Source organism: Macaca thibetana, chromosome 7 (genome assembly GCF_024542745.1).
Source record: "Macaca thibetana thibetana isolate TM-01 chromosome 7, ASM2454274v1, whole genome shotgun sequence".
NCBI classification, from domain to species: domain Eukaryota; kingdom Metazoa; phylum Chordata; class Mammalia; order Primates; family Cercopithecidae; genus Macaca; species Macaca thibetana.
Genome location: NC_065584.1, coordinates 113761052 through 113783086, shown reverse-complemented (window position 1 = coordinate 113783086; position 22035 = coordinate 113761052). Strand labels below are relative to the sequence as shown.

At 47.0% G+C, this 22035-nt stretch overlaps 1 protein-coding gene and 1 long non-coding RNA gene across 2 annotated transcripts; one reads left to right on the top strand and one right to left on the bottom strand.

The window, feature by feature from the left end:
- Window positions 1-518: 518 nt before the first annotated feature.
- LOC126957909 (golgin subfamily A member 8S-like) lies at window positions 519-10860 on the bottom strand. Its single transcript, XM_050795849.1, has 19 exons — window positions 10733-10860; window positions 8592-8711; window positions 7943-8002; window positions 7680-7760; window positions 6789-6827; window positions 6480-6527; window positions 6307-6391; window positions 6102-6211; window positions 4985-5071; window positions 4772-4879; window positions 4500-4587; window positions 3907-4121; window positions 3571-3639; window positions 2148-2223; window positions 1625-1715; window positions 1314-1415; window positions 1137-1231; window positions 891-1046; window positions 519-762 (listed from the first exon to the last, which is right to left on the bottom strand). The coding sequence occupies exons 1-19, from the start codon at window positions 10814-10816 to the stop codon at window positions 581-583; spliced, it is 1896 nt and encodes a 631-aa protein (XP_050651806.1). The 5' UTR covers window positions 10817-10860; the 3' UTR covers window positions 519-580.
- A 2961-nt stretch (window positions 10861-13821) lies between these two features.
- LOC126957915 (uncharacterized) lies at window positions 13822-21811 on the top strand. The gene is made up of 3 exons (XR_007727014.1): window positions 13822-13908; window positions 18939-19207; window positions 21625-21811. It is a non-coding gene; the product is annotated as an uncharacterized LOC126957915 (long non-coding RNA).
- Window positions 21812-22035: the final 224 nt, after the last annotated feature.

The following is a 22035-nucleotide window of genomic DNA, read 5'->3' as shown; positions in this document are numbered from 1 at the left end:
GGCGCAGGAAAGTTGGTGATGAAGAACCCGGAAATACGCCATCTTAGTCCCTTTTGTTCTTTGTTTCCCTCCTCCCTCCATCCAGACACTCACGGTGGCATATTACAAAGTAATCAACAGTGACACTTGCAGGTAAACCACATATTGAGCGAATGAAGAGCTCACTGTGATTTAGATCAAATAGTAGAACATAAGCAAATTTTATCTGAATTCTGTAATGAACATAGATGCTGCAATAACATTGAAAAAGCAAGGCAGCCTATTCCAAACCAGCGAGAACAGTTTTGTGCAAACAGTGGGTCTTTGTGTGTTTGAACTCCCACCACGTAACGGCAAACTCAATATACATGCTAATGACCTACAATTATGAAATTAAAACAGAAAAATGCTAAAGGATGCCAGAGTGAACCTCAGTGAAAGGCACAGAGACCCATTTTTTTTAACTTTTTACAAATAAACTTAACTATAAATTAGAAACACAAATAATCATTCAAATGAAGGAAATGAATTGTGTAGGAGATTAACCCCGTAACTTTCTTTTTTAAAAAGGTCTTGAGCAGCTCTTTGATGACGGTGATGTTTATCTCCTCCTTCTCGGCAGCCAAGCCCAGCAAAAGAACGGCACAGAGCGGCTGCTGCCCAAGCCTGGGTGCTCCTGGTGCTCCTGCGTGATGGTCTGTGCAGCAGGGTTGTTGTGGGGAGACCCCTCCGTGGCCTCGTGAGCTGGCTCCTGGCTGTCGGTGAGGCTCATGTCACAAAGATCTTTGGAGAGAGGGAGTTGGGAGTTTGGAGACAGTGAATGGGGGATCTGAGCACAGTGCAAGCCCCGCCCGTCCCCCCCCCCCCCACCCCGCTTCTGCCTGCCCGCCCCGCCTGAGGGCTCTACTCACCACCATGCTTGTGGGCATCCCCAGTCTCCTGGGGGGCTGGGGCTCCTGGACCGGGCTCCTCAACAGGGTTCTGGGAAGAGGTCAGGAGTTTGCTGTGCTCGTTGTTCTGGTCAGCATAAGACACAACATCATCTCCTGCAGCGCCAGCACCTTCACCTGGAGGGAGGGGTGCTCAGCCATCACACCGCTGCCGCCGCCCTTCACGCCCACCCCACCCGACCCCCGCAGAGATGTTGCACACGCTACCTTCATCTCCCTGTCCTGGGCCAGCCTGATGATGTCCTCCCCGTGCTGCATCTTTGGCACTGCCTCCTGGCTCATTTATAAGGTGACGAATTTTCCTGCAGGAGGACAGGACTCAGACGCTGGGGCCCCTCTGAGGGCCCTGCAGCTCCCCCTGCCATACCCTGACCTCCCACTCACTGATGACATCTCTTCCTCCAGTACTGGATGAACTGAACTTCTAGTTTCTCCACACGCTCCCTCAGGTCTGTCTGCTCCTCTAGGAGGTCCATAAGGCCGCTCTGGAGCCAAAATAATGGGGTCACATCTCGGCAGTGACCTGCCCCACCCCTGCCCTTCTTGGCCCATGCCAGCACTCACTCACCTCCAGCTTCTCCATGACTTCCCGCAGGCCCCGCTGGGGTTCTCCGATCACAGACTTGCCCCCAGTCCCTGGGGCTGGGACCACAGAGGAAGGTGGCAAAATGGGTGCTGGGGGAGTCAGGCTCATCATGGCCTCCCAGCTCTCCAGTTCTTCTGGGACGCTCGGCATGGGCCGAGGTCCCTCCTCCTCCTCACTGTCCAGATGTTCTCCTCCATCTCCTGTGGGGAGTGGCCAGAGGGCTCCTCAGACAACCCAATAAGGGAGGTACTGTGGGCCCAACTCTGCCTCCACCCTCACTGGGTAACCCTGAGCCAGCCCCTCCCCAGAGAGGAATGAGCTGCTGTTCTTTATTTTTATTTTTAAGACCCAAGATCTTGCTATACTGCCCAGGCACAGTCCCACTACCAGTCAGTGTGGGAGTTCTGACCTGCTCCATTTCTGACCTGGGCCAGTTCAGCCATCCTTAGGCAACTTGGTGGCCCCACCGCTCCCAGGAGGTCACCATATTGATGCCGAACTTAGTGCAGGCACCCGGTCGGCATAATGACCAGCTGTTCTAAAGATCTCTTCCAACTCCTCAATCCTATGCTGCTAACAGTCCCCCCTTCCTCCTGGGGCTCTCTCCTCTTCCTCTGAGTGGTCTCCGGTACCTTCCCCAGGGAGAGCCATGAGGCTCAGTTGGTCCTGCAGCTGCTGATTCTGCTGCCTGGCAGCTTCCAGGTGCTCCTAAGGGGCCAGAAAAGAGTAAGAAGGCACGGAGTTTGCCAGGTCGTCCCCCTCATGGCCCCGTCCTCAGCAGGTCCCTCCCCTGGGTCTCCTACAACTTTTGGCGGGCCATCTCGGACACCGCTTTGCCCCAAGCTTCCTGCTGCTGCAGCTGGTTCATTAGCTGGGTCTGCTGCAGTAACTGCCTGTGCAGCGCCTCCTTCTCAGAGGTCAGCTGCTGATAGGCGGCCACCTGCTGCTGATAGGTGGCCACGGACTGCTGCAGGTGACCCAGGTAATGGTCTGGCTGCTGCTGCAGACTCTGAGCCCTTTGGCTCTTCAGCTCCACCTGCAGGAAGACCCTGGGTGTGACGGCACGTGGCTGCTGGCTTCCAGATTCTGGACTCATCAATAAGGTAGTGAGGGCACTGTGGGGCTCTGTTGTCTTCCCAGGCCCCTGGCCCCTTGCTCCAGGCCTAAGTGACTGCCTCCCTTTCCTAGAACACCATGCCTCCTTCCTCAGCCTCAAATCTCATACCCTCCTTCACCATTTGAACTGTAGGCCACAGACTGGTGGAAAAGCAGTGGGAGCCAGCCGCCATCTGCTAAGCGTGTTAGAGGCCTAGTGCTTTCCATGTATTATCTCATTTAATCCTCAGTACCTCTGTAAGGAAAATGCTAACTTCCTTTTGAAGTTAAAGAAACAGAGACTTAGAGATGCAAAGTACTTGAATCGTGACCAGTGGAACTGAGGCTGGAATCCAGTTTTAATCTAAGGAGCCTTTTTGTTTTGTTTTGAGACAGAGTGTCACTCTGTGGCCCAGGCTGGAGTGCAGTGGTGCAATCTCAGCTCACTGCAACCTCCACCTCCTGAGCTCAAGTGATTCTCGGGCCTCAGCCTCCTGAGTAGGTGGGATTACAGGCATGAGCCACCATGCCAGGCTACTTTTTTTTTTTTTTTTTTTGTAATTTTAGTAGAGATGAGGTTTTACAATGTTGGCCAGGCTGATCTTGAACTCCGACCTCAAGTAATTCTCCTGCCTCAGCCTCCCAAAGTGCTGGGATTATAGGCGTGAGCCACCGTGCCTGGCATAAGGAGCCTCTTATCCCACTGCCTCTTCCCCTATGATTGGGGGGCTCTATGCCTCTAGCTGGGATGATGATGTCCAGACCTGGGAGGAGCCCAAGGCTACCCACCTCTAAAAGTCAGAGGGCAGGAAGCAAGAAACAGTCTCAGGACTGCCCTGGAGGGTGGTGGAGTCACCTCCCCCAGGCTGGAGCTGCTTCTGGCCTGGCACCTCCCATCCCCAGTTTGGTGCCCGCCTCCCAGGCCTTCTTGGATGGGGTGGACGTTACCATCTCCTTTACCTCACCCAGCTTCCCCTGTAGCTCCTCTATTTGCTGCTCCAAGTGCAGTGCGCTCTTGTTCTCATTGTTCTGGACAGAGAGAAGCAATCAGCAGCCACCCACTGAAACTGGAGACCCCAGAACTCGGTGTCTGCCTCCCACGGCATGGGGAAGGGTGGAGGCAGGTTAGAAAAATCATCCCCTCTCTCCCACAGCCACCAGAGCAGGGCTCTGGCTCACAGGTGCCTTTAGAAGTAACATTTCACATGAGGGCTACGTTGCCCCATTTCACAGGTGGGGAAACAAAGGCCTGGAGGGCTAGGGAGGAGGGCAGGCTCTGCAGGTGGGGCAATGCACCAGCTCCTCGACGCCGCTCTGTGGCTCGGCCAGCTGCTGAAGCCTCTCCTCCTGCTCCTGAAGCCTCTCCTTTTGTGTCTGGTTCAGGAGACTTACGTGTTGATGGTTTTCCACGTGGGCCTGGAGCTCTGCTGACACCCTCTCTAGTTCCTTCCTCAGGTGCTGCAGCTCCTCCTCAGGGGGCACAGCTGGGGGGTCCAGGGACAGGAGTTTAGCTGAGAAAGGAAGTAGACAATAAGGGCCTCTGGATTCTCCAAAACCAAAAAACAACAACAAAAACCCTCCTCTTGGTGCACAGCTCCTCTCAGGCTCCCCAAACTTGGCCTCACTGCTAATGATTCCTCGCACCCGGATGGTAGCCAATCTTCCAACCACTTTCAGATACAGAGCACTGTGGGTGGCTGACAATGGGCCCTCTGTGCTGATGGGGACACTGAGGCTCACACAGATGACAAGACTTGCCGTCTCCTGGCACAGACCTCTTTCCCTCTGCCTCAAAGCCCTTCCATCCACCCACCTCCCTGGGGCATTCTAAGCCCCCCACAGCCCTCTGATGCCAGGCCTGCTCCCAGGTCACACCAGCCCCATCTTACCCATCCGGTTCTTGAGTTTGGACAAGCTCCTCTCCAGCTTCTCCACCCGACGCATGTCATCCTTCTTCTCCTTCTTCAAGGTGTAAACCTGCCCAAAGCACAGGGGGAAAGGGCCCTGGAGAGAGGGGCTGGTGGCTGCCATCTCCCTCTCTCCCCCACCTCCACAAAGCCCAGACCCATGACCACCTCTGGCTGTATATTCCCATTTTACAGATGCCCAGAAAGATTCCGTGACCTATCTAAGGTCAGGGGGCTGAAGGATCAGATCTCACCTCCTGTGACATTTTCTTCATCCTCTGCTGCCACCGGGCCCTCTCTCCTTTTAGATGTTGAACATATTCATCTCTCTCTAGATGGGCTTCTTTTAGCGACTCCTTCAACTGCAAGAATGGGCACAGAAGTTAGGAAGGGCTGTCACTGGTCCTCACCTGCTCCTGGCCACCTGGGGTCATCTTGCTTCCCTCCCTCCCTCTGCAAAACCTCACCTGGGTCAGCTGTGCTTTCAGAAGTGCCTGCTCCCGTGTGGACCACTCTAACTTCCACTCCATACGTGCTTTCCTGTGGCTCGAGGACTGGATGGTGAAGAGTGAGAAGTTTCAATCTGGGGAGCCTGGGCCATTCCACACAGTGCCCCTTAAAAGAGCTAGGGGCTAGACTCAGTATACAACTCAGTCAGTAAACATCGAGGCAATTCCAAGCCCATGGTCTGGTTTTTAAAAGAACTCAGTAAAGTTGGAAGGGACAGGGAAAGAGATCGAATTTACAGCTGCCTAACAGAGGCCCAGAGAGATCAGATAATATTGCTATTGTTATTACTGTTAGTACTACCACTGTCTGAACCTTTATGGAGTGTTTCACCAGGCACCATGCTAGCAATTCCCTTTAATCCTCACAACCACCAAAGGAGACAGTTACTACGATTCCCTCTATTGCGTAGATGAAAAAACATGGAGTATTTGAGGTTAAATGCTTGCCTAACATCACTTAGGCAGAGCTGGGATTTGAACACCCAGGTCTATCTGATTCTCTCAGCCCATTTTCTTGCTGGGGTTGAAAGCACAGATAGGAAGGGGAAAAATAATCTTTTGTTCAGTTTTTGAAACGATGATACCTTTGCATAGTCCAAAACTCAGAAAGTACAGAAGGGAAGTATCTCCCAGCCACCTTGTTGCTCTCTCCCGAGTTTTTTTGAACGGTTGCAGACATGTTTTATGTATACTATCATAATATGTGCACACACACACACACACGTTTCCTCTCTACAGAAATGGTAACATACTAAAGGTACTCTTCTGTACCTTCACAGAACAAGTACCCAACACCCCACCTAGGACTTGGCCAAGACCCCAGCCAGGTAAGGGCAGGGCAGGCACTTGGCCTCCAAGCTCTGCATCCAGTGTTCAGCCCCCACCGCGCCCCCCAACTCACCCACAGCAGCTGACTCAGCCCCAGGCTGCCTCTAACAACCACATACAAAAACAGCAAGAAATGGCCATGCTGCCTCCTGGGCAGGACACTCCATCCTGCAGAAGGGACCCAGGGGCTCACTCCTCCATCTGCGAAGCCGGGCTCCCAGGGGACGGGGCAGGTGGTTGGACTCACCGAGTTCGCCTTCTTCTTCTGTGTGGGGGTGACAGCAGAGAGAACCTGCTCCAACTCTCCTTTACGCTGCAATGAACATTGCAGGCGGTCGGCCAGATCCTTGGACTCCTCTGTAATGAGAGAGTTGAGATGGGGCCCAAAGGACTCCCCCTAAAGACCTGTCAAAGTGCCAGGCTGAAGGATGACAGGGCGCCCAGATTCCCACCTTCAAAGTATCTGAGCGAACGTTTCGCGTGAAACAGGTCCGTACTTAGTTTCCCTTTCTGTACGTTCAATGTCTGGATTTGAACCTTTGGGAGAAAAGCCAAGCAAGTGCTGGAAGAGAAGGAAAGAAACATTCCCCGGAGGACAGGAGAAAACTTCACACCCTCCACTCACCTGTAGCTCCCTTTCGGCTTTCTGTTTCTCATTGTTTGCCTTCTTTTCCTATAGGAAGAGGAAGACAGAGCTCTTACCAGGGGGAGGCAGAGATGGCACAGCAAGAGACATGCCCCCAAAAAGCCACCACTGCCCCAGGACAGGCCCACCCATGGGACCAGGTTATCAGGGACCCTGTGGGGATGGGGTAGAATCTGAGGGGTGAGCCTTCTTCCCCAGGCTGGGAGTGGGCGAGATGAGACTGGGGCCTCTACGTCTGAGTGCCCCCCAAACCCAGCAGTCATGTCGCGAGCAAACAAATCACATTACTTCTTCCAGCTGATGTTCCACTTGTTTCTTCTGTTGTTTCTGTGGGGAGAGTCAAATTAAGGTGATGGAAGGTGGCTCCTCAACTCTATTCCCCAGGCCAGGAAGCGGTAGGCAGGGGCCAGGAATGGATTTTAAAGGCAAAGTTCTCAGACCCAATGGGAACACGAACTGGTAAACCCTCCTCAAGCACCCAAGGACAGAGGATTCCGGTCTTTGTTGGTTTTCACCCACAGCCACAGATCTCAAAGTCTGAATCTGGAATCTCTTGAGAGGACAGGAACATAAACCTCTAGAGATGGAGTTTGAGAAAGGCCCCCCTTCCGCCTGCTTGTGATTTAGAAAAGTGCGTTCATTCCATAAACATTTACTGAGCACGAACGGGCCAGGTACGGTTCTTCACAGCAGATATAGGATGGAAAAGGACAGTTAGGAGCCCTTGGCCCTGAGGTTCCCATTCTAGGTGGCCTTTAAATCTCGGACTCTCAGAGCTAACAGACACTTTTGATACTCACTACCTCCTCTGGAAACACGAGTCCAGAAAGGAGAGGCGGCTTGTCCAGAATCAAAGAGCAAATTAGGGACTGAGCCACAGCAGAAATACGGGGCCCTTGACAACCAGTCAGGCTCTCACTCCCCCGAGAGGCCACAACCCCAGGGCGTGTGTAGCAAGGACTCGAGCAGGGGTGTGTGGAGAGGAGACAGTCGGCAAAGAGGGCAGCAAAAGAACAGCCATGCTGCGTGCTCTGGGGTCCCTCCAGGTGAGACCTGAGCACCCCAGCTCCCTATTTGTCCTTGGCACCAGGTCCGCCAGCCCCTTTCTTCAGGGCCCCAAGGGGAAACTGGAGCCCAGGATTGGCAGTGTGGAATCAGGAGACCCCACAGGACTCTTACCAAGGATTTAATGGTGTTCTTCAGTTGACTGATTTTGACGGACCTCGAGTCCAGAGCTGCTGGTAGTTCTTGGCACGGGCTCTGAGGCGCATGCAGAGAGGAGGAGGTGGAGGAGGAGTCGTGGAGAGGTAGAGAGAACAATCATTAGGGCTGGGGTGTGTGTGGGCTGTCTCAGCTGGCAGAGGGGCACCCAGTCCCCGCTGTGGGAGGAGGTTGGAGGATTGGCCTGCAGGGTCACTGCACCTCCGCCCAGAGCCTCTTACCTCCAGTTCCTTCAGGGGAGCAAATGATATAGGGCTGTCTCCGAGGATACCCGTTGCTGACTACAAGAGATGAGAGTGCACATGGAGATGTTCTGTCCCCCTCAGTGTCAGAGCCCTCTGACTTCCTTTCTTCCCCATCAACTGGCAACATTTTCTTTTCTGCCTATCTTGGACCCTTTGTCCCATAACTCCTTTGTGCCAACTTCTCTCATGCTTTTTATCTCCCCACCATCCCACCCTGGGGCCCTTTCAGTGAATCCTGATGACAAGTGGCTGTTCTCATTGTCCTGGCTTCCCCTTGAGACTGGGGATGAGGAAAATCGAACAGCAATGACCATATCCTGGGTGTCCTGGGTGTTTACCACAGGCCATGTACTAGGGATTAGCATAAAAACAACAGTAACAAATCTCATTTAAACTTCACAAATGGAAGTCAAACAATAATACCACCTCTATTATACAGATGTGCAAAGAGAGGCCCAAAGAGCTCAAGCAACTTGCCCTAAATCATATCCCTAACAGATGGAGAGGCAGGATTCAAACCCAGAATTCTGAACCAGTACCCAACAGTCTATCCACAATCTTAACTATTACCCTCTACTGTCCCTTGTGCCCCTTGTCCCCAGGAGCGTGGTCAGCCAAGACTCACATCCCCAGGTGAGTGACAACCACCAGAAGTGGCTGTCTCAGGGACACTGCCATTTGTTTTCCCGTTCTTCTTCGCTCCTGCTGGACCACCAGGGCTGTTTCTCTGCCAGTATTCTTTTAACTGTGGGAAAGAAGAGCAGTAATACTCATGGGAACCATCAGCCCCTACAGCCACATCCTCCTTACAGTTTTTACAAAATACTCTATACACCATCTGATTTAATGACACCAACAACTGTACAAGGTGTTGTCACAATCATTTAGTGACTGAGAGGGATGGATATGGATAGGGAAAAAAAAAAAAAGAAGAAGAAAAAGGCGATACTGGAACTTTAAAACTCAGTCTTCTGACTCCAAGCTCTGGGGTTTTGCCAAGGATCAGCAGCTGCCAGGGACCAAAACCAGAGGCAGAGGTAGAAAACTAAACATTAAGTAGGCAGGAACTGGTCGCCATGTGGTTTAGTCATACATCCTCACACATCTGTTAGTGTGAAGAAGTGCACCAGTACCTGTCAAACTTTTTTTTTTTTTTTTTTTTTTGAGATGGAGTCTCGCTCTGTCACCCAGGCTGTAGTGCAGTGGCCGGATCTCAGCTCACTGCAAGCTCCGCCTCCCGGGTTTATGCCATTCTCCTGCCTCCCTAGTAGCTGGGACTACAGCAGGCGCTCGCCACCTCGCCCGGCTAGTTTTTTGTATTTCTTAGTAGAGACGGGGTTTCACCGTGTTAGGTCAGGATGGTCTCGATCTCCTGACCTCGTGATCCGCCCGTCTTGGCCTCCCAAAGTGCAAGGATTACAGGCTTGAGCGACCGCGCCTGGCCACCTCTCAAACTTTTATATCAATGTGTCCTCATGGCAGAAGGCAGCCTTTCTGTTAAATCTGGGAATTTATCAGAAAGAGCACAACCCAAACCTCATTTCAGAGAGAAGTCTGGTATACTCTTAGAGACCTATGTGACTGTCATCCCTAAGTACATTAATGTCTTTTCTCTTGATCTCAAGAGAATCAAGGGAACCTGATGCTTCAGAAAGATGTCCCATATTTATCCTGTGGCACTCAAAGTACTGCAGGATGAGATAATATGAGGAAGATTCAAGCTGTCAAGTTCAGTTTCCCGAGATCTATTCCTCAGAAGATGAGCAAATCTCACTTCAGAGACCACTGACTGAAGGGCAGTCTGGTCCCAGAACCATGGAGAAATAGAATATGAGGTGGAGAACTCAGAAAAAATTGTTAAAATCTCTCTGGAAAGTAGAAAGCTGGGAGAAAACCAAAACAAAACCAATTCTCCCATTGCCACCCAGAGATACTGTCAATGTTTTGCGCTCACGGGGGAAGTGTAGGCTTTTCCCACTGTCAATGTCGATGTTAAGGGAGTGAGGCAGCCTGGAACCCCTTGCTCCTAGGTCCCATGGTCTCCATTCCCCTTCCAGCTGGAAATTTGCGCTATGACCAGAGGAACCAGAAATGGGGTGAGAATGCTTAGGGGACTGGGTCATAAGATCAAAGGCCGGTCTTCCAGTAATGACAGTTTCTAGGTGGATTGTGACATCACCACATTCTACTCCTCCAGGTCGGGGGGAGGGACCACATCAGTAGTGTGTCCGAGTCACTGCTCCACAATGGAGGAGAGAAACACAGGGTTGGGACCCAGGTCCTTAGAGACGCCAGTGCAAAGAGCCCAGGGAGGGTGACCTTGAGGTAGCAGGAGTGGAGGGCAGAGTCTGCAGCAGGGAGCCCCAGGAGTCACCAGCATCCCAAAGTCCCGTAGTCCCAAAGTCACCCAGGGATGACTGGCAAGGGTGGGGCCTGGGGCTGGGGGACCCAGGTTCTTGGACACGTGAGCCCAAAGAGCCAAGGGAGGTCAAGCTTGGGGCAGCAGGAGATGAGGGCCCATTAATGGAGTGGGGAGCCCTAGGAGTCACCCGCCCAAAGTCACCCTGGGGTGACTGCCGAGGGCAGGGACAGTGCTGCTTGCTGAAAGGGTGGGGCTGACAAAACTTTGGTGGGGGTAGCCCAGAGGCACTGGGGTGGGGGACCCAGTCTGGTGTGCCTCAGAAGTGGTATGGACTCTGGCAGGCGTCTTGTCATCGGAGGGCATCTGTGACTGGGTTGGGGGGCCAAGACCTAGTGTGTTTTTACCTTTTTCTTGGCTGCTGCCAATTTGCTCTCTCGAATTTCTCCTGCCATGGCAGGGTGGGGAGGGAGGCGGGGTTGGGGCCACATCAGCAAAATCCCAGCGAGCACTGATCAACACCTCCAGTCACCAACCAGGTTGCTGTGCGACTGAGCCAGAGGAGGTGTAACCAGGGCCCCAGTAGAATGCGGAATGGGGTGTGGCCTTAATGCTCCAAGCCCATTGGTCAATGAGAAAGATGAAAGGGAAAGGGGGTGTGGCCAGACAGCAACATGGCCAGAGGGACCTGTGGCTCACAAGGAAATCTGCCCACGCAACCGCTGTCCCCACCCAGTCTAAGACGGGGAGAGGCCACCCACTCTGGGAGAGGGGAGGGGCTGGCTTTTGCTTTAAAAGCTTTAAAACTTTAAAAAATATATGTGTGTGTACTTTATATGTGTGTTTTTCAGTTTTTGTGTATGTATCTGTTCCTCCAGAGTTATCTTCATGACCCAGCTTCTATTCAAGGTCTATGATTTTGGCCTATATTTTTCATACAGCACAAAAATTACCAGTATTACGTTAACTGAGATACAGATCATATAAAAATGGAAAATCCATAGCATGCTTGATGGTTAATGAAGCAGACTATATTATTCAACATTCCAATAAGATAAAATAATCACAATGGTTTCTCTCGTTTGGAAAAATGTTTCTCTTATTCTTCTATGTTATTGTTAAGATTTTTTTTTTCTTAAACAAAAGACATGTTTAATATCTGTAAAAACCAAAGCTTTTGGGCCAGGGGCAGTGTCTCATGCCTGTAATTCCAGCACTTTGGGAGCCTGAGGCAGGCGGATCAGGAGGTCAGGAGATTGAGACCATCCTGGCTAACACGGTGAAAACCCATCTCTACCAAAAGTACAAACAATTAGCCGGGCATGGTAGTGGGTGCCTGTAGTCCTAGCTACTTGGGAGGATGAGGCAGGAGAATGGGGTGAACCCAGGAGGCAGAGCTTGTAGTGAGCCAAGGTCATTCCACTGTACTCTAGCCTAGGCTACAGTGCAAGACCCTATCTCAAAACAAACAAACAAACAAAACAAAACAAGGACCTTCTATTTCTCTCACTTTCTAATATTATTTTAATACGTCCTCCAGGGATTTCACTAAGACATATTTTAGACCTCATTCTGATCTCCCTGTCCCTGCCAAGCCTACCAACTTCTGCCCTATCAACTATCCTCATGTCTCTCTGTGTAACATACTGATTTACTTTTTGCAGAGAATCATCTAACCAATTAATTATTTCTTCTCATGTCTAATCCATCCACTGAGTCTCTTATTTCAACAATTACATTTTTAATTTTATTGTATTCAGAGAGAGTGTCTCACTCTGTCACCCAGGCTAGAGTGCAGTGGCACGAACCTGCAGCCTTGGCCTCCTGGGCTCAAGTGATCCTCCCACCTCAGCCTCCTGAGTAGCTGGGATTATAGGCAGGTGCCCCACACCCAGCTAATTTTTTTTTTTGGTGGTGGTGGTGGGGTATTTTTTGTAGAAATGAGTTCTTAGCATGTTGCCCAGGCTTGTCTCCAACTCCTGGGTTCATGCCATCCTCCCACCTCAGCCTCCCAAAAAGTGCTGGGATTTCAGGTGTGTGTGTCACCATACCCAGCTATGTATTTTATTTCTGTAAGTTCTATTTCATCCATTTTCCTTTCAGGTCTTCCTCATCATTTCTGGTGGTCTTACTGCTTGATTTTATGAATGAATTTGTGTATATTTTTATATATATATTAGATTTCACATGTAACTATTTCCCCACAATTTTAATATTTGAAGTTTGTGTTCTGTATCTGATAATTCCAAAAACTACAGTCTTTGGGAAATATGTTATTCATTATTTTTAGCAATTCTCAAACATGTTGGGTTGACTACTTGAATGTTATGATTTATCTGAATTCATAGTTGCCTGCTTTTAATCTTTGGCAACCTATAGGCTTCAGTTAGAGAAAACTTCCCTCAAAAAGTGTCGGTGTCTGCTTTTGATGAGAGCTGTGGATACAACTAACATAAGCCCACTTTACCACCATGCATAATGCTGACATTCTCTTAGATTCTCTAGGAAAATCTCAGGATTACACAAGGTTTTCAAATTTGCCTCCCCAAACTTACTCATTTATACACAGGAGACTAGACTGCTTAGTATTGTTGGTGACTCCCTTCCTCCTACCCTGGAAAAAACAAAACAGATCTCTCATCTGAATGTGATCACAGACTAGGAAATTCTGAAGGTGAATAACTGGAGGCTGTGGGCAGCAAGGAAAGACAGGTGTCTTTCCTGACCACAGAAATAGGTCCGAAGCTGCCCTGAAGGCTGTGTGCTCCAGCATTTCTATTTAGCTCAACAATCAGTCCCTCCGTAAAAGTGCACAGAAGCTTCTTAGAGCACCATGTTGCCTTTAAACCAAAAATTATTGCTAAAAGTCATGGTCATGGTAAAAAAGCTATGGCTTTGGGAGGCTTTCTTGGTAATGTCCTAGAATTAAGGTTACAGCCTGCATTTCATGTTAACTGAACAGAAAACCGGCCTGAACAACATCCTTCTGTCCCATGGCGTGCTCTCAGCTCCTCTCGGTTGGGCCTTGGGCAGCCAGACTGTCTGGTTTTAATCTTTGCTCTGCTGCCTGTGACCTTGAATAAGTTACCTACCTTCAGTTACCTCATCTACAAGATGCAGATATTAGTAATACCCTCTTTTTAAGTTATTAAGAGGATTGAAAGAATTAATAAAAAGTAAAAATTAAAAAGACTTGGTAAGCATAGGCACAGAGGGGAAAAAAAAGTAAAAATCAATCCATAAATAAAAAGACTAGTGCCTAGCACGTAAAAGTTCATCAGGAATTAATTTCATAATATGAACTCAATTTTGCAAAACTTCAAAGTACATATAACTTTTAACTTACTAGGTATACATACCAATAATAAATTTACAACTGTAGCCATGTTTGCCTACAGTAAATATAACAAAGACTAAACAAGCAGGTACTAAATCATTAAGTGATTATCAGTTAGTATCTGCAATTTTCCTATACTTCTGTATTTTCTATAGATCGTCTTTGCAACAAGAAGAAAACAAACCAAATGAATGAAATGAATTCTCTCAAAAAGAATTAAATCAAGACAGGAAGAAGGCTCACAAAGTAATACAAAATATATCTTATGGTTTATGTAAAATTCTTAAGAGAAGTACCTTCTTTGCTCCAAGCTGCACTCTGGCTTTGCCTTTGAGTCAGGAGGCATTTCTTTGAACAATGACCAATTATCGAGTAGGCACTGCTTTCATCCCTATAGGAAGAACAAAACATCTCTAGAACACAGCAGCATTCCTGATTCCCACTTGAGAAGGCCTAACAAAATGGCATATGCCTCAACAGCAGCAGATCGGTGTTTAAAGTCTGGAGTCAAGGGGGAAAAGTAAAGTTGGAACATTTCTAGAATCTCACAAAGAGCAACAAACCAATTTTCTAAGTGCCCAACATGAGCAAATTAGAACCTTAAATAATGGTCACTCTTAATGCCTATCCTGGCATAGATTCAGCACCAAGTACAATCTCATTTTTCTGGTTTACCTTTTTCATCCTTGAAAGTAGGAGTTATGAAAAAAAAACACTAAAATTTCTTTAAGAGAACCTTCTACTTACAATCTAACTTACATAATCAAAACACTCTATTGAGGGTGAAAATTGGGTATTATAAGAAAATAATCACCTGTTTTGTGAGAAGTTTCATGCATAATGCTCCTCCACCCAATACACACCTTAAAAAGAAAAAAGAAAACATACAAAATTATCTCGAGAATTATTCCTGCTTAAAAAATGTCTACACGTCATTACTAAGAAAGTATGCACACAGTAAAGATGAAAAGAGAACATGCAAGCATGAACATAATTGTTAGAGATACAGGACTATGGGTAACTTAAAAACTCTATTGGTATTACTCTCATGTAATTGCTCTGAAATTGTAGTCAATTGTTTGAAATGGCTCTTGGAACAAAATAGTTTGAAATTTTTGTGATGTCAAAAACTAAGAAATTAGCCCTAAATGTTCCAAAGAATAGGGGCAGAAGAACATGTTCCCTTAAATGGCATTGGAGTATTCTTTTTTTTTTTTTTTTTTTTTTTTTTTGAGACGGAGTCTCACTCTGTCCCCCTTGCTGGAGTGCAGTGGCCGGATCTCAGCTCACTGCAAGCTCCGCCTCCCGGGTTCAGGCCATTCTCCTGCCTCAGCCTTCCGAGTAGCTGGGACTACAGGCGCCCGCCACCTCGCCCGGCTAGTTTTTTTGTATTTTTTAGTAGAGACGGGGTTTCACTGTGTTAGCCAGGATGGTCTCGATCTCCTGACCTCGTGATCCACCCGTCTCGGCCTCCCAAAGTGCTGGGATTACAGGCTTGAGCCACCGCGCCCGGCCTGGAGTATTCTTTACAACTCAACTTTCTCTCCCATCCTGTGATGGCCAAAAGTTTTTCCTCTGACAATGGCATTGACCTTACCCTATCCAGAATATGAACATCTGCATGGTTTCATGGTTAAAATTGTTTTTACTTATTCTGTTGTGAGAATCAAATGGTTCAAACCATGCAGCTCCTCTCTGGGACTTCTCAAGTCCTTTCTAGGTCTGAAGACTGTTTTCTGAACCCAAGACAGCTTCTGGGGATGTACCAAATCTCCCCGTAGAAAATTATTTAGATCAAGATGTTTTAACCATAACTTTTTCTCAAACAAAATAATTTCATTTCTCCTTTACTGTTATTTTAAATTTCAAAATACACAGATAGCATGCCTGAAATAAAATCAAGGGGATGACAGTTTTAGAACACAAACTGTGGTAATTTTGAAAACACAAAAGCTAACACCACTGATTAGGTCTATGTGGACACCAAGTCCACCACAACCTGTTCTGTCCACCGGGTCTCTGCCCACCTTTCCCTTGCCTGAGATTCCTTCTGCTTCCTACCCTTCCAAATGCTGCCTTTCCCCCCGGAAGAGTTGCCAAGACCACTCCAGCCTGCACATCTTCCATTCCAGCTAAGCAAAGGCATCCTTGCACTGACTAAATCAAATTACTCTGTAGAGAAGGCATCTAAAAACTTCTACTGTAGACCATTCATTCACCTTAATAATTGTTATCGTGACATTATTCAATAATAAAATGAGGGAAAGAAGTCCTCCTCACTCCCTTATCCTGGAGAATCCAAGCCAGTGTCTTTCCCACTTGCTTTGCCCAAACCCTGATAACTTTCGAAGTAACAGTTTAATGGAAAGGAAAGAAAATCTAAAGAAAAACGCTCCAAAAAATTAAACTTGGGCAAAGAATCATGGGATTAAAAATTTTTACTCTTTGTGTGTTTGATTTCTGAAACACAGAAATCTATCTTCCACTCCTTAAATCTGCCACTGGGCTAAGAGAGTATTGTAAAGAATGTACACTTACTGATTTAACAGAATTAGGACCTCCAGGCACTCACTGAGATTTTGCTTCCACAACCACTCAAAGTCTAGTCATTAGTTAATGAGTTAACACCACACTTGGTCTTCACATTTTGGATATGCTGACGGTAGACAGGGACTTGTTTTGGGAAAGGAAGTATACAGTAGACATTGCTACCCATTACCCAGCCACCACCACCTTTCCTTTAAAGTATCCCACTCTTCCTTTAAGGTTGCAGAGTCTCAGAAAGTGGGAAGAAAGGAAGTTTTTGCATTTTCAGGTCAAAAGAAAGTACATTTGTACAACCACATAATACCTCTGCAAAGGTTTCTTGAAATATAACACAAGACAGAAGTACTTCTAGCACCTCCACAAAAAGTAGGATAAGTAAACTTTTCCTCAATATACACTTTCAGCAGCATCGACACCTAAAAGTGGTCGACTCTACTACTGTATTAAGTTACATTCATTTTGTCAATATGTGTTCCAAATTCCTACTGCTCTTTGTCTCTGAAGGGTTCCTGCTGAATATTGAAACAGTTCAATAATACTAGGGAAAAAATTCTTAATAATCAAAGTAAGGTTCACCTAAGGATAATAAGCTACATATACAGACACAGTCAGATTTTCAACTTTAAAAAAAGTTGAGTTGTCAAAGTTGTACAACAAACACTATCCTAAGCTTAGGCTCTTCTGGCATTTGATTTATAATCTCTGTAAAGAAAAGCCAGTCAGAAAATGGCACATTTTGTATGATTCCATTTATATGAAATGTCCAGGATAGGCAAATCTACAGAGATAGAAATTAGATCAGAGGTTTCCGGGATCAACAGTGTGGGAGATGGGTATAGGGAGTGACTTCTAATGTGTATGGGGTTTCTTTCCAGGGAGATGAAAATGTTTGGAAATTGGGTAGTGGTAATGTTTGCATGACTCCAAATATACTAAAAACCACTGAACTGTACTCCTGAAAGGGAGGCTTATCATATAAAAACCGTATGACAATAAAGCTGTTAGTTTAAAAAATGTTTGGCTATGTCAAGACATAAAGAAATAGCGTCATACCTAGAAGATACAGGATATAAAATACATGGAACACAACTGCTCAATAATCTGTCTACAATCACACAATGCTTAATCTTTACCCTCACTAAAATTGCAAGCTTTGTATTTTATTGGTATTTCTCGGTTTTTACTTCTTCCTAAGTCAGTCAATAATTCCTCCTCCTCATTTAATTGTTGACTACAAGACCCAAGACATTTTGATTCTGCCGCCAATGAGGTTCATATTTCATTCCTCGTTCCATCCCCAGGACTACCAAACCAGTGTATGTTCTCCTCACTTCACTATAAGACAACAGTGTGGCCCTCAACTACTGTCACACTCTTCAAGGCTCTGTGAGGACAATGTGTCTCATATTCTCTTCTGCTGTCACCAGATTATTCTCAGACAGTTTCTTTACTGTTACTTCCCTGTTTCTCAACCAGTTCCACAGAAAGATGAATATCCAGGGATGGTGTCATGTGCCTATAGTCCCAGCTACTCAGGAGGCTGACGCAGCAGGATCGCTTGAGAATGGGAGGTTCAGACTGCGGTGAGCCATGATCATGCCACTGCACTCCAGCCTGGGCAACAGAGTGAGATTGTCTAAATAAATAAATAAATACATAAATAAATAAATGTGGTCTATCCATGCCATGGAATATTATAATATTATCAGCCTAAAAAAGAAAGAAGTCCTATCACATGCTACAACATAGATGAACCTTGAAAACATTATACTAATTAAAATGAGCCAGTCACACAAAACCAAATAGTGTATGATTTCTCTTACATTAAGTTTGACATTAGTCAAACTCATAGAAACAGAAAATCGAATGCTTGTTTCCAGAAGCCAGGGGATAGAGAAATGGGGAGTTGTGTAGTGGGTATAGTTTCAGTTCTCCAAGAGCAGCAAGTTCTAGCAACTCGTTATTCAACAACATGTATATACTTAACACTACTGCACTGTATACTTACAAATAGTTAATACGGCAAATTTTATGTTGTGCCTTATCAGCATTTCTTTTTTTGGGGGGGGCGGCGGAGTCTCGCTCTGTCGCCCAGGCTGGAGTGCAGTGGCATGATCTCTGCTCACAGCAAGCTCCGCCACCCAGGTTCATGCCATTCTCCTGCCTCAGCCTCCCGAGTAACTGGAACTACAGGCACCCGCCGCCACGCCGTGTTAATTCTTTTGTATTTTTAGTAGAGACGGAGTTTCACCGTGTTCATCAGGATGGTCTTGATCTCCTGACCTCTGGATCCACCTGCCTTGGCCTCCCAAAGTGCTGGGATTACAGGAGTGAGCCACCGCGCCCGGACTATCACCCTAACATTTTTAAAAGAAGGGGCTTGTGATTCCCTTTGTTGTCATCACCCATTTTTTACTTCAGCATTTTGAACTTTAGGTTTTCTGTAGCTGTTTTCCTGAGCCCTGGATTTACTGGCTCAGAATGTCTCCACCACCTTGTAACAGCAGGTAGACACTTCTCAGCATCTTATTGGGCTCTGTGTGCTTGATGCTTAAAGTGACATGGAGACATGCCACTTGCTGAGAGGCAAAGCAAGGCAAAAGGTGACTGCCTTCCTGGCATCGATGAAGGCAGAGAGAAGGGATCTTGGAGGCACAGAGGTTAAGGCATAAGCAATAAACAAGGGTTGCCAACGAAAGAACTAACCCCTCTCCTGGCAACATTTGCAGGTGTTTTCCACACGGCCAGTGCATTTCACAATGTGAGCGCTGTCCAGCACAAAAGGGAATGGCCAACGGGCATGGAGCAGCCTGCAGTGTCCAGCACCCAGGAGGATGGCCAGCAGGCATGGAGGAACCTGCAGGGTCCAGTTCCAAGGAGGGTGGCCAGCAGGCACGGAGCAGCCTGCAGCGTCCAGCACCCAGGAGGATGACCAGCAGGCATGGAGCAACCTGCCTGTCCCAGGAAAGCAGGAGTCACAGGACACAGCTGGACCCAGGTAGGCATGTATATTAAGTTTCCTGTGGCTGTTACAGCAAATTACCAAAAATTTAGTGACTCAAAACAACAGAAATTTATTTACTCAGTTTTGGGTAACAGAAGTCCAAAATCAGTATCACTGGGCTGAAATCTAGGTATCGGCAGAGCCAGTGCTCTCAGAGGCTTAGGGCAAAATCCATCCTTTGACTTTCCCAGCTTCTGGTGGCTGCTGGCATTCATTGTCTTGCAGCTCCAGCACTCCCGGCTCTGCCTCCATGGTCACAGGGCCTCCTTCTCTTCTGTCTGAAGTTAAATCTCCTTTATCTCCCTAAGGAAGCATGTGCCAGGATTTAATGCCCACTGAGAAAAACCAGGATAATCTCTCCTCAAGATCCTTAACTTAATCATACCCGAAAAGACGCTTTTTCCAAATAAGGTAACATTTACCGGTTCTAAGAATTAGGACTTAATGATTAGCTCCAACTTATAAGTGAGAACACGCAGTATTTGGTTTTCTGTCTCTGTGTTAGTTTCCTTAGGATCATGGCCTCCGACTGCATCCATGTTGCTGAAAAGGACATGATTTTGTTCCTTTTTATAGCTTCATAGTATTCCATGGTGTATATGTGCCACATTTTCTTAAAAAGAGATTTATGCGGCAATATTCACAATAGCAAAGACTTGGAACCAACCCAAATGTCCATCAATGATAGACTGGATTAAGAAAACGTGGCACATACAAACCATGGAATACTATGCAGCCATAAAAAAGGATGAGTTCATGTCCTTTGTAGGGACATGGATGAAGCTGGAAACCATCATTCTGAGCAAACTATTGCAAGGATAGAAAACCAAACACCTATCATGGTCTCACTCATAGGTGGGAACTGAAGAATGAGAACACCTGGACACACGACGGGGAACATCACACACTGGGGCCTGCTGTGGGGTGGGTGGAGGGGGGAGGGGTAGCATTAGGAAATATACCTAATGTAAATGACAAGTTAACGGGTGCATCACAGCAACATGGCACATGCATACATATGTAACAAACCTGCACGTTGTGCACATGTACCCTAGAACTTAAAGTATAATTTAAAAAATGGAGATTTATTATGGGGGTCGTGGCTTACATGATTATGAAGGCAAGAAGCTGTCATCTGGAAACTGGAAGACTCAGGAAAACTGGTGATTTAATTCTGTCCAAGTCAGAAGGCCTGAGAACCAGGAGAGCTGATGGTGTCCATCCCAGTCCCAGGGGAGGAGAAGATGAGATGAGATGTCCCAGGACACGCACAGAGGCAGAAAGAAAGGGGCGAATTCTCCCTTCCTCCTTTTGTTCTACTCAAGCCCTCACCAGGTTGGATGATGCCCATCTCCACGGGGCCATCTACGTTACTGAATCCACTGACTCAAAGGCTAATGTCATCTGGAAACACTCACAAACACACCTAGAAACAATTTTTAATCTGAGCACCTGTGGCCCAGACAAGTTGGCACACAAAATTAACCTTCACACTGTAATCCCAGGACTTTAGACTGCCAAGTGTGGCGGATCACTTGAGACTGGGAGTTCCAGGCCAGCCTGGGCAACATGGCGAAACCTGTTTTTTTATTTATTTATTTATTTATTTTTTTGGGACATAGTTTCAGTCTTGTTGCCCAGGCTGGAGTGCAGTGGGATGATCTTGGCTCACTGCAACCTCCACCTCCCGTGTTTAAGTGATCCTCCTGCCTCAGTCTCCCAAGTGGCTGGGATTGCAGGTGTGAGCCACCATGCTTGGTGGCAAATTTTTTATTTTTTTATTTTTTGGAGGAGATGGGGTTTCGCCATGTTGGTCAGGTTGATCTCAAACTCCTGACCTCGGGTGATCCGCCCGCCTCGGCCTCCCGGGGTGCTGGGATTGCAGGCATGAGCCACCGCACCAGGTGAAACCCAGAATGGAAAAACCAAACAAAAACCACAAAGATTAGCTGGCCCGGTGGGCTGCGCAGGTAGTCTCAGCTACTCTGAAGGCTGATGTAGGAGGATTGCTTGAGCCCAGCCGTCCAGGTGGTAGTGAGCTATGATGGTGCTGCTGCACTCCAGACTGGGTGACAGAGAGGGACTCTCTCTCGAAAACGGAAAAGGGAAAAGAAAAAGAAAGTAAATAAAACTGCTAAATCAAGGAACAGCTTGACAGTATATTATTGAGAGAAATAGAGGCAAAGGTTAGCAGACACCAATGTTCACTCAGTGGGAACTGCAGGTGTTCCCTGGACAGGAGGCTGCTACTTTTCCAAAAGAAATCTGTTATTGACTACCGATTAAAAAATACACTGTACGTTTGTTACAATATACAAATGGCGAAACTTTATATAGCCAAGATCATATTCCAGCACTGCTCTAAGACTTTTCCTGTTCTGAAATAGCTACTGTTGTTACCTCCATTGTAGAGAAAACAGATGCCAAAGCTTGTTGTGGAAGAACCAAGGAAACTCATTATGAAATTGACTTGTTGTAAGTTTTGGACTTAAAAGTTCTTCCTGCTCTGCTCCTACATTGCCACATTTTAGTTAACATCTCTCTTAAAATACTGGTCCTTTCTGTATTTGGAGGGACTCCTCTTGCAATTTGAAGTTTTTTCTTCCGGCTAAGCAGTTGTTCATAAGATCATCTGTGTTTTATGTCAGTTTAAGTACCTCTTTAGACATTGTTCAGTTAGAAATCTAAATAGGAGCTAACATTGTATGTAACAGTTGCTTACAACCATTTTTGTCTGCTAATACAAATATAAATCAGTGTTATTACAAATGCAGGCTGGGAAGGGAGGTAATATATGCAGAGAGAAAAGCCCCATCTCTGCT